This window comes from Vicia villosa, linkage group LG1 (assembly GCF_029867415.1).
Source record: "Vicia villosa cultivar HV-30 ecotype Madison, WI linkage group LG1, Vvil1.0, whole genome shotgun sequence".
NCBI lineage: Eukaryota > Viridiplantae > Streptophyta > Magnoliopsida > Fabales > Fabaceae > Vicia > Vicia villosa.
This window is the reverse complement of record NC_081180.1, coordinates 88,512,157-88,525,344: the sequence shown is the minus strand read 5'-3', so window position 1 is coordinate 88,525,344 and position 13,188 is coordinate 88,512,157. Positions and strand designations below refer to the sequence as shown.

The 13,188-nt window shown below is 30.2% G+C and overlaps 1 protein-coding gene across 1 annotated transcript; it reads right to left on the bottom strand.

The window, feature by feature from the left end:
• Positions 1-1,615: 1,615 nt before the first annotated feature.
• Positions 1,616-2,730, bottom strand: LOC131611687 (transcription repressor OFP12-like). The gene has a single exon (XM_058883605.1). The coding sequence runs from the start codon at positions 2,699-2,701 to the stop codon at positions 2,021-2,023; it is 681 nt and encodes a 226-aa protein (XP_058739588.1). The 5' UTR covers positions 2,702-2,730; the 3' UTR covers positions 1,616-2,020.
• Between the last annotated feature and the right edge of the window lie 10,458 nt (positions 2,731-13,188).

Genomic DNA, 13,188 nt, shown 5'->3' with positions numbered 1-13,188 from the left:
CAATTGAAAGATTAAATATATAATTACATTGGTAATTTAAAGTGACAAGTATTTTAGGACAATATTTTTTCCTAAATGTGACATTTATTTTGTGACTGAAGGAGTATTAATTATCATAAATTTAAGAAAAATACATAAACTATCCATAATTAAAAGTGTTTATAAACATGAAATACTATACTTACATCTCCTCATTTATGTGCACTATCCTTTGCTTATATAATTAACGAATGTGTTTTAGATACAATTAATTTAATATAGTCCAATATAAAAATAATCAAAAGATGCCAAAGTAGAATTTGATTTTATTTTATAAAAAAAGATAAAATTTAAAATTGTAATAAAATTTAATAATTACAATAATAAATATCTAAAATTTGACAATACCAACATTACTAATTAATTAAAAATTTAAGAATAAAACAATATAAATTATTGCTAATTTCATAGACATATCTTTAATAACAAATATAAAATGCATATAAAACACGGTTTACACATTCTCAATTATATTAAATATTTATAATACGTACAAATAATGAACTTACTTTTTTATTTTTAACAAAACAAACTTAACGACTTTCATTAATCAAAAATGTTCAATACAAAGAGGAGTCGAACTCAATAAACTACGTCGAACTCAAGAATTGGCCGCCCTTGCAAGAAAATGAGCAACCGAATTCGCTTGACGTTTGACAAACTTTACCTCAAAGTTTTTGAAGGACCGTAATAAACTACAAATAGATTCAATAATAAGACAAAACTCATAATCACCATTTTTATTTGAGTGGACAGCTTGTGTAACAATTTGGGAATCACTTTCAAAAATTACGAACTCCAAATTCGAGGATATAGCCCCAAGGATAGCCTCTTTAAGAGCCAAAGCTTCAGCTTCAAAGACGGGAAGAGTTCCTGAATCTCATGTTATACCTGCATAGATTAAGTTGCCAAAGTGATTACGCACACACCACCCCCTGTTAGTAGTGTTGTTATTGTTATTAAAAGCCGCATCAACGTTACATTTAAGTCAACCCACGGAAGGTGGACTCCAATCTAGAGCATGATTGGGACGAGCATTACTAGTCATTCTCTCCTAAGCTTGAAACCATTCATTCCATAAGTAAGTCGCTTTTAATCCCAAAGCTGACGCTTCTTCTTGCTCATTATGCCAGACATAGTCGTTCCTGTTTTTCCAAATAACATCTAAAAATAATGAATTTACTTAGAACTTTAAAAAAGTCAAGAAATCAAGACAATTATCTTATTTTGGTCCAAAAAAAATATAATAGTATAATACCAAAATAAATTTATAAAAAAATATTATTTAAATAAAAACTAGAAAAACTACCTCAATTCAATTATACAATACAAAACACCCAAAATAATTAAAACTAAATAAATTAAATGTTTATATATTTTGTCTGCAATTCATATTCAACATACATAAACTGATATTATTATAGGTTAAACGTTATTACTAGAAATCAAACTCTAATATTCACAATTGTTTAGGTTAAAGTTAAACGTTATTACTAGAACTCAGATTCAAATATTCATAATTATTTAGGTTAAACGTTATTATTAGTATTCCGATTTTAATATTCACAATTGTGCGTGTGAGTTTATAGTAGTTATTATCACTTCATCTATATTTTATTAAAATAAGAAAATATTTATAATTATAATATTAAAATAAATACAAAATTGATTAAAAGAAATCTAGTTTATAATAAAACAAAACAACATGGAAACACCAAAACGTCCTTTTCCAACGCATACATACACATTACACACCCCATTGGTTTTTCCATCTTTTTTGTCATCAAAATACAAATCTTGTTCCCACAGCCAAAACCCAAGACCATTTCATTACCCAAAAATTGAATAACAAACAAACGGCCAATTTTTTATTTATCACAACAAATTTTATTTAAAAAAAAACACTAATATCTAAAATTATTGAACTAAAAGTTAAAAGAGTTTGAGGTACAGAGTTCAAACTGCCTAAGAAACTACCGTTTCAGAGTCTGTTATTGAGATTCCGAGAAGGTGGTGAAGGTGGCGACAAAGAGGAGAAGGATGAAGAGGAGGAGGAGGAGGAAGATAAAAGGTCGACAAGGAGGTGAGTGAAAGCTTGAACAATATACTTATGAGTATGTGTAGGATTGAGAGCAAGGTAACATAAGAGAAGCTCATGAAGATAATCCCAATCGTTAGTAACATCGAACACTTGTTCTTGAGATTGAATCATTTCCTGCATAGAACGGAGGAAATCAACGTAAGGGTTTACAGAGTATTTTGGCACCCTTTTCACGCTACCTCCTTTTGGTATCAACGAGTTGTAGGGTGGAGTGTCGTTGGGGGGAGACTCTGATTCTGTGATGGAGTTGGAGCTGCCGGGGGAGGAGAAGAAGAACCGTTGGGATGCGAAGACGGAGGCGAAGTCGGGTGGTGGAAGCTCCGTGGTGTCGTCGGAGAAATAGTCTTCTTCGTGGTGGTGGTGGTGGTGGGTGAAGGTTGTGTTGAAATGGAAGGTGTAAGGTGGTGATGGTGATGGTGATGGAGTAGTGCTTTGTTGTGAGTGAGGTTGGGAGAGAATTGTAGGGTATTTGAGCTTGAAGAAACAGAGGTGAAGTTGTTTTGAGAATAGACTTGGCATTTTTGCACAATGAGTGAGTGAGTGAGAGAGAGAAAAAAACATGTAGGTTTAGTGGATGTGTTGTGCGTGTTATATTATATAGGCAGTATGAGTGGAAGTAGTTTTTATCCCCAAACAAGTTTCTAGTAGCTTTCAACTTTTGTCTAAGACAAACTTTGTATAAATTACTACAATATATTTAGGTTTGTCATATTATTGTTGGAATTGGTTCTATCACTTTTTATTTAATTCGATTATATATATATATATATATATATATATATATATATATATATATATATATATATATATATATATATATATATATATATATATATATATATATATATATATATATATATAGGATCAAATGAGACCAAAATGTCAAAGTTTAATTTGACACCAAATCTCAACCGTTAAAATAATTGATCAAACGCTGATACTAAATGAAATAAAATAATAATAAAAAAACATATAGCATATTTTTCTCCTAAAAAATAGGTTATTTAGTATTATCGTTTGATCAATTATTTTAACGGTTGAGATTTGATGTCAAATCAAACTTTGACATTTTGATGTCATTTGATCTTATCCTATATATATATATATATATATATATATATATATATATATATATATATATATATATATATATATATATATATATATATATATATATATATATATATATATATATATATATATATATATTTTTACTCCAAAAATAAGCGTAGAAGAGTTACTCGAAGAGTAAGTTATCAAGACTTACTCCACATTTTGACCATTAATTCTTCTCGATCTAAATGGTTAAAATTAATGAGTATTAGTTTTCTCTCTCCATATTTAATTACTCATTATTTTTAGTCATTAGATTGAGCATAATTAATGGTCAAGATGTGCAGTAAGTATTGATAACTTACTCTTGGAGGAAGAATATACCTCCTTTTATTTATATATATATATATATATATATATATATATATATATATATATATATATATATATATATATATATAAAGAGTAATTTTATATGAGAGTGAGAGAAAGAAATAATAACCGTTTGATTAAAATAAACGGTTGAGATTTAATATCTCGTCACGTGATCTTTTTTTTCAATTGAGGATCGAAAATTCACAGCTGGTTATGTGTTTATGCTAAATGGTGCACCAGTTGTTTGGAGTTCGAAAAAAGAATCAGAAGTGGCACTATCGTCGTGTGAAGTAGAGTACATAACTGTTTCTCTTTGTGCATGTCAAACAACATGGATGATGAACTTGGTCGAAGAGATTATAGCAGAAGCTCATGGAGAAATCACCATGAAGATTGACAGCATGTCAACTATCATTCATTACAACTCAAATTTTCTCTTTTATTTCATTCATTGTCATTGTATAACAATTAGAAATTACTCAAAGGTTTGAGTTTAATTCCAACAACGTTAACGTGTGTTTCACACACAATTATGTGTAAAACACACATGCGTAAGCCCTCCATTTTCTATCATTCGTTCCCCTCATTTGTTCATTTTACCACTCCTTTAAGCCATAATTCATAAGACAAGGCCCAGTCCAATCGAGTCAGCCAATCATACAATGACAACACATGTGTTTTTCATAATCGCTTACTCTGTTTGTGAATCTCTATTCCGTTTCAGGCATAGCCTAAAAATACCGTCTCTGCCTTATAAACACTTACAAGTTGAATACGTTCTCTTTCCTATGTAAAACTTAGGGGTGACAAACGAACATGCCCGCCCCGTTTAGGCCCGCCCCGCAAAAGCCCGCGAAAAAACGGGGCAGGGCGGGGCGGGCTTTTTTAAGAGTGCGGGTCTAAAACTTTGCCCCGCCCCGCAATAAAGTGAGGGCGGGGCGGGGAAAGCCCGCGGGCATTTGGCTTTTTAGGCCTAAAAATAGTAAAATTCTATAAAAAACAAATGCCCGCAAAAGCCCACAAAAAAACGGGGCCGGGGGGGGGGGGGGGCGGACACATTAAAGAGAGCGGGCCTAAAACCTTGCCCCACCCCGCGAAAAAATGCTGGTAAAACGGGCTTTTCCCGCGGACCGGGCCCGTTTTGCCACCCCTAGTAAAACTTAACACACTCGCACTTTTGTTTAAATATTGTCCAATTTGATAATCTAACTATTTTATGACTTTTGGTTGTTCTCTTGATATTTTTTTTGGAATTTAATAGTTTATAAAAAAATCATTTTAAAATTTTTCTTTTACATTTTTTTTATAAGCATATTTTTTATATAATTACTTGTATCACTATTATGTAATGTAAAAATATTTAAATTTTAAACAAAATACAAATAAAAAGTATAAACCTTTTAAAAAATTAAAAGTTATATAAAATTAAATATTAAATAAGGTCATATGTTTCAAATACATATTTAAATTAGTCGTTTAAAATTAAATTAGAGCAGACTTGATTTATCTTAAGATCAAATAAATTTTCTCTTCAAAATTGCTTCAAACCATTATTTTATCTTTTATTTTGTAGATTTTACAGCTTTTACATTTACTCTTCTTATTATTATATATTTTATCATTCTTATATTTATAAATTATTTGAGTATTAAATCATAACATAAACTAAAGAACCTATCACTCAGAAACTCTAAGATATTTGAATATAATTCTAGATTGATAAAAATTACTGCCAACAATAATAAAACGATATTTAAATATTAACTATAAAATCATATAATAGTGATAATTAAATATTAACTAAAACAGTTATTTTATTTTTAAAATAAAAATTGTTTTTGAAAACATTTTTACACAACTACAATTAAACTATAAAAAATATTTGTTTAAAAATCTGAAATAAATCATACTTAAACTAAAGTAAGTAATTTATATTCCATTTTTAAAATAAAGCTATGTATCACTATGCAAAATCAAAAGTTTAAATTAATTTATTAACTACTAAATAAAAGTTAGTTTTTTTATTAAACTAACTTTTACTATTTAAAATAAAATTCAATTATATTTGTCATAAAAACTAAAAAAGCAGTGAAACATCATAATTCATAATCATAATAACGTGCATCAATATGCATATATTTATACAGTACAGTAAATTATATAGTTAACAATACTGCTCTAGTTGAAGGGTTCATGATAAAGATATAAAAAAAACATATAAATTACAACGATGTTGATAGTAAAGTGCTAATCTTGTATGAGACAAAAGAAGATGCTAGGGTTACTTTTTCACACTATTTAACGTATTGGATGTACACTAATTAACTTCAGTTTAGTCCCAACACCAAAATGCAGTAGCAAATTTTATCTCAGTGCTTTTTTATGATGTAGGAAAACTGTTTTTGCTTTGGAGCATACCTATAGGCTATAGTTAATACTACTCTTTTATATACAGACAGGGTGAGACAGTGACACACCCACGCATATATTTGGACGAAAATTGAAAATGATTTCTAGTGGTTAGTCCTACAACTACAAGGACTAATAATACATGTGGGTGGTCCCAATAAACAAGTAAGGGACAGATTCCTGATTCAGGGTGGTTTGAATGGTTTTCTTTATGCAAGTGTGGAATTGCTGCTTTAATTTTACATGTAATCATTGGATTGAAGTTTTGGTGAAATGGTTTTAATTCATTTTTACAAAACATTCTTGTGAGGTCGCGTGTGTGTTTGTTTTTTTAAAATTCATTTTTACAAAACAATTTGGTGAGGTTGGGTGTTTTTTATAATTCATTTGGATTGAGGTCCCACTAAAATGACACCGCACTTCTCTTTAGTTTTAAAATATGCATTTATCTTCTTTGAGTTTATTTATATTAACCTTTGAGTTTATTTATATTAACGGAATCTCTTAGTTAGCAACAAAAAATCGTAGGTAAATGTCATATATATTTACGGTTTTTGACTCTCACTAAAGTGCAAGTAGTTGAAAGCGGAAAAATTTAAATAGGGAAAACTTTTGAATGAAAATAACGACAACATTAACTTCAACTTATCTAAGTACAAAAGAGAATTTTGAATACGTGAATATAAATGATGTACTAATCACTCAATGTGAACAATTAGTATCTTTTACGGTGAAATATCTGCCTAATGAAAATTAGAAGACTTGGATGTCAAAATTCCTAAAAACATAAACTATATAAGTGATAATGCTCTCCAACTGCCGGCCAATTCATGTCAAAGTCTGTTGAAGAAGACTTGGAAGGAGTGGGAGGAGAAATTGTTGGGTTTGGGTTCCTTTCCTATGTGGAGAAAAACCCAAATATCAATAGCCCATTTGTCTCACTTATTTAAGTAGAGAGTGTTAATTTAGGGTTAAGAGAGATAGAGAAAAATAAGGATTCAAAAAAGAGAAAATATGAGAGAAACTCATTCCCGTTTTTTCTGCACTAGTCTCACTAAATCGACGATTCACGATTTGTTAACCATTGGATCGAACTGAAATTTTATGGGCATGTTCGCAACTCATATATCTAACTTTTGACCGTTCAGAATTTGAAAATAAGGTATGAGATGAGAGATATGGGCATCGCATTGGAGCTGCAGATTTGGGTTATTTTTCAACTTTTTGATTTTTATTTATAAGTTAATTGTGCTTTGTAATTTGCGGTTGTTAACACTTGTTCGTGAATCACTTTAAGACTCTCTTGTACATTCAATTGATTATAGTGGAGATATTTCTTTGGTCTGGACGACTCGTGGTTTTTACTCTCAAATTGAGGGGTTTTCCACATTAAAAATATTGGTGTTCTTTTGTGCATTTATTTTGCCGTCTTATATTTTTTGTTGATCCTCAAGGTTCTTACAAGTGTGAGAAATTTTATATCCGCTGCGTATTGCTCAATTATTGTGTCTTAATTTCCCATCAGAAATAACAATGCAGTTTAATATATCTCTGATGAAGTTAGTGCATATTTTAAAATTAGACAAAATACCAATGTCATTTTAATAGACATTAGAGAATATGATTAGAGAATATGAGTGTAATTTCGCTTTAATAAATTATTATATATTTTTATATATTTTTTAACTCAAGTTTTTGTTCAATAAACATTCACATGCCTAATATTATTAAATTTAGTGTGTAAATACAAAAGATGGATTACCTCATGATAAACATAAATATTTTATAGGAATGACAATTTTACCCATCTCCATCTTTAGTGGGTACCCTCAAAAATATCCAAAACAGGTAGGGTAAAAACCCAAAAAAATAGATACGCTCGAGTAATTACCCACTAAAATAAGCGGGTATGGGCATGGATACTGGTACCTTAGTACCCAACTCGCCCCATACCCGCACAATATATATATATATATATATATATATATATATATATATATATAATTCTATTATTATTATGCACACATGTTAATTTATAATTTTATTAAATACATCACTATTAAACTTGTGCTCATTTTAATATAAATGTTTGTTTGTTTCTTAACTCAACAATAACATTCTTGAAATTTTTTAATGTTGTTGAAAAGATTTAAAATAACATGATAAATTATAATTGATCGATTATTTTTTATTAGAAATACGAGTAAGCAGGGATGGGTATATGTACTTAGGTATCCATAGGGTACGGGTACGAGTACAAACATTCGTGCCCACACATGTATGAGCTCGGAGATGAGATTTTTTTTCAAAATGCGGGTATGGGAACGGATACTATAGTACCCTGCCCAAACCCTAGCCATTGTCATCCCTAATATTTTTTTACTTGGTCGAATTCATTATGCAGAAAATTGAATTATCTAGAGCCACATGATAAATAGTGGATTAGAAATGTTGTGAAAAACCGATAGAATAACTCAAAGCAATTAAGAAGAATTATTCACTGTTCAAACACACCAAGAAATTTGAAGTGTGGAATAAAGAATAATGATAAATTAAATAAATGGTTTAAAACAACATAATAATCTGCTAAAAGTGAAAGCAAAACCACAACAAGTGAGAAGAAGATAAAAAAACAAGAACACAATAGTTTATTTATCCAATTCGATCAAATGATTTACTATGGGGAAAAGAGCCACTCTCTAATTCATTATACTTCCAAAAGTTTTACAAAAATTACAAATGAGTTACAAGAAAAGAAATTTCAGAGTTCCCACAAACCAAATCTCATTTTTACCCAAGTGTTTCACAATTTCTCAAATTTTCGATATATGAATTACAAAAACTCAAGATGTTTAAAAGTGTTTATTAATCTCTTTAGATACCTACGAAGATTTTCCAAATTACAAAAACTCGAACGAATTTCACCCTTTGTCTTTTTAAGTTTACCGATGATTTTTAACTCTTCTCTCTATCTTCAACTAATAAATTGCTAAAAGTTGTGAAACCCAATGAATCCTTTATATTAATTTTAAGTATTATACATATCTTATAAAATTCTTAGAATACTTTTTATATTAATTTGGATGATAAATATTTTCTAAGGTATTTTATATCCATTTAAAGTATATTAGAGTATCTCTAAATTAATATAAAATATTATAATATTAGAACGGATCTACGAACTGAATCTAGTAAATTCAATATCTGATGAACCGCTCAGACTGGATTGCTTTTTCGACTTTCTGATTTCTGAATTCTCGAAACAAGTTTTCTTTCTCTTCATCCCTCAAAGATTTTAAGGCATACTTCTAAATCTCTACCTTGACTTGAAACTATGGTGAAGTCAATTTACTCATCAACCACCTTGTGGCTCTCTATCATGTTGAATCACTATTCAACAACCTTGATTAAGTTCAAGCAACACTTGAGCCATGACCTTGCCACTTGCATACACTTATTTTCAATCACCTTTTTCTGCTTAGATAATCTAACAAACCCATAAGCATGGTTTTTCATCCATCCACTACAACAAATAACGCTTTTAACCTCGGATGCAAAATGCATTTTACCTCAGTTAAGGCATTATGGTAACGAAAGGCGTCATGAAAAGTTTCCACTTAACATCTCGACGATTCGAAAACTGAGTGGTATACTTATGTGCACATGGGTCCGAACCCCAGCAACTACATTTTTAATATTTGCAAAACTAGCGTATCTTTTATATCGGTTTAATAAAAAATCGAGGGGTAAGGTTATTATTATTATTATTTAGTTTTTTAAAATTTGTTACATTGTTTACCCATAATATTACACTGTTTACCCACAATATTACATTGTCTACACAGAATATTAAAATAAAAGTAAAATTCCATAGAGTTCAAGATAAAAATCAAATTCTCTAGGGTCGAGATAGAAATCACATTTCCTCGAGATTTAGACTTTAATTTTCTACTCTTGCAATCCATCAAAGAGAACTTTTCATGCGTCCTTAGGTTTCAAGCACTTCATATCTTTCGTATATGTTTGATTTTCAATATTCAACATGGTTTTATAATAGATATCCCTTAGGTTTCACAAGGATTACTAATGGAAGCATCTTGAGTATTGATAAACATTAAATGGACGACAAGTATTTGTTAAGGCCACTGAAAAAAATATATAAAAAACGCTTAAACATCACCCCAGGCATGTAAAACCACCGAGGTGAATGCACATTTTTTGGTAACATTGTCTTGACATAATATTAAAAATACGTTGTATATAACAAATCTTTGATGATATTAAGATTTAGATGCTAGATGTCTCATTCAAAATGATAGATATCTTTGGTGGAATTCAAGTTTTGTTGCATACCTTTATGTTGCATATGCAAAAAACACTTCATAACTTATCCAACTTCTGATAAGTTATATGTTTCCACCATGAGAATATTTATTTTCTTCACTTGCAATCCATCCCAGAGATATGTTGTAGTGGTGGTAAATATTTCCTTTCTTTGGGGATGCTTCATAGTATTAAGAATTAAAGTAAAATCTGTTTAACGAGTGTTTTTATAGTAAAGTATGATTATTACACCCATCAGTTAACTATAAAATCGAGGTAAATAATCATCTCATTTAAACTATCACCTCTTTTTTGGATTAAAAATGAGGTGTATAATTCTACTTATTTTTATTTTAAATATTACATTGTTTACACAAAATATTAAGGTAAATTGTTTACAACAAATCTTTTCAATAAATATTTTCAGTTATTACAACAAATATTTGCAGTTATTACTGATAAGTTAAGATCCTTTCTTTGTTTAACATTTCAAAGGTTGAACATCCTTCTTTGTTTAACTTGAAGCAAGAATGATTTTCTGCACTTGCAATCTATCAAATGAGCAAAAATACAACAACAAAATCAACATCATTTTGTGAGGTAGATTGCAAGGGTAGAAAAAAATATTTTGTTATAGATATAAGAACATTGAAGATTTTTTCTGTCTTGCAATTCATCCTAAAGAATGATGCATGCGAGTTTGGGGCGGCTTCATATAACTAAGGATTAGGTTAAAATCTGTTTGACGAGTGCTTTTATATTGAAATTTTATTATTTGATCTCTTGGTTATAAAGAAACACTGAAGAGTCAGTTCCTTTAGTTTACACTTATAAACAAATAAAAATATAGAATGCAATAGTTGTGATTCGAAGTATGTACTGATTTGTTTGTACCCTCGGTTTTCTTAACAACCGAAGGAATATATTGTTTTTATTATTATAACAAATAAAACATGATGCGCCTAGGCATAATACCTCCTTTTTTCTTCTGGATAACGTAAAAGCTTCGTCATGAAATGTATCATTAGTAGTAGTGATCTTTGAATCACTTTGCTTTCTAATGCCTCCATAAAGGCCCCATATTCATGAGTTTTATAACCCTTCATCCACATTCAAAGCATAACATCCAAGGACACCATATCATTTCTTTGAGATGGTACAATCTCCCTCCTTTTCTTATCACATGTCAAATAATAATCAGAGGCATTTGTAGTCGTTTCCTCACTATTACTAATATCTAAAGTGGAGACTTTCACCTCAAATTGAGTCTTCTCTACCAAAGTTTATGAAAAACTCATCCCTAGGTCTTTACTCCCCTTCCCCTGACAGGATTCACTGAAATTAATACTTATGTGATTTATGAACTTCGATCCTCCAGCTTGCACTCCCAACAACTCATAAATCGTTATTCCTCTTCGATAGCCATTTAAGGCATAATTTACAAATTTACCATTAAGCTGATTGGGCTTGATTTGACCAATAAGAAAACTTTTGGTGACCTTGGAATAAAAGTAATTTTCACATTTCCTACTATAAACCACCATAAGTGTTTTGAAGTTTATTCCTGAAAATGAACACTAGCCGACCATGTAAGTTGCTTTGGAACCAGTCTTACCCTAGAAATTCAATGACAACTCCGTAGTCAAATGTGTATTTATACCTTATCTTCTACAAAACTCATTAAAATGGTCTAAAACAACCTCTTAGAATCCACCAAGCCTTAACATCAAATCACATAGCTTGTTCGTGTCATGAAAGTCTTCATTAGTTGATGATGAATGAACAACAATATTATAACCTTCTAAAATTTATAAGCCATATATTTTAAACCCTTTAGCTACATTCACTTCACCGTGAAAAATCGTCGACACCTCATGTTCAACTCTAGTGCAATATCCTAGATCATTGAACGCGCTTATGGATAACAAATTTCTCATGAGTTCTGAAACATACCTCACAATATGAAGAAGAAACTTACAATCATCGAACATGTTAAGTCTCACTATACCAATATCATAAAGTCTTCATTAGTTGATGATGAATGAACAACAACATTATAACCTTCTAAAATTTATAAGCCATATATTTTAGACCCTTTAGCTACATTCACTTCACCGTGAAAAATCGTCGACACCTCATGTTCAACTCTAGTGCAATATCCTAGATCATTGAACGTGCTTATGGATAACAAATTTCTCATGAGTTCTGAAACATACCTCACAATATAAAGAAGAAACTTACAATCATCGAACATGTTAAGTCTCACTATACAAATATCATAAACCTCATAAGCCTTATTTACACCAAGGACAAATACTCCATCTTGCTCTAGCTTCAAAGTCTCAAAACATTGTTTTCTTGGACACATGTGATAAGAGCAACTTGAGTCCATGACCCAACCCTCTTTAGTCTCCAAACTTAATACCATTAATGCACCAACACTCTCCAAACTCAACCGTCTCAGGATATTCCCTCATGAAGTGACCAATTTTTTAAAAATAAAACATTTTATCCTTGACTTATAAAACCTCTTTGATTTAGACATCCCTCTACGCAAACTTTCTCCTATTGATACTCAAGCCTTCACTACTATCATCAATCTTCAAATCTTTCATATTTGAAAAATCTTTGGATCTCACAGCCGTTTGGACTTTATTAATAAATTCAATCTTTATGATCAAGTAATAACATCTTAACTACCGCAAAGGTGAACATCCTTAAATTGTTTAAAGGATATTGGTAATGAGTTCAGCAAGAGTAGACCCTTGTACTCGTCTTTAGTCTTCATTTCAATGTTCTCAAGATCATTAATAATTTTGTGAAATTATGTCAACTACTTTACTATGGATTTGTTCTCTACTATTGAGAATGAGTAGAATTGTTGTTTC

Coding starts and splice junctions, on each gene's coding strand:
- LOC131611687 (XM_058883605.1), bottom strand. CDS start 2,701: ATGTTTTTTTCTCTCTCTCACTCACTCACTCATTGTGCAAAAATGCCA.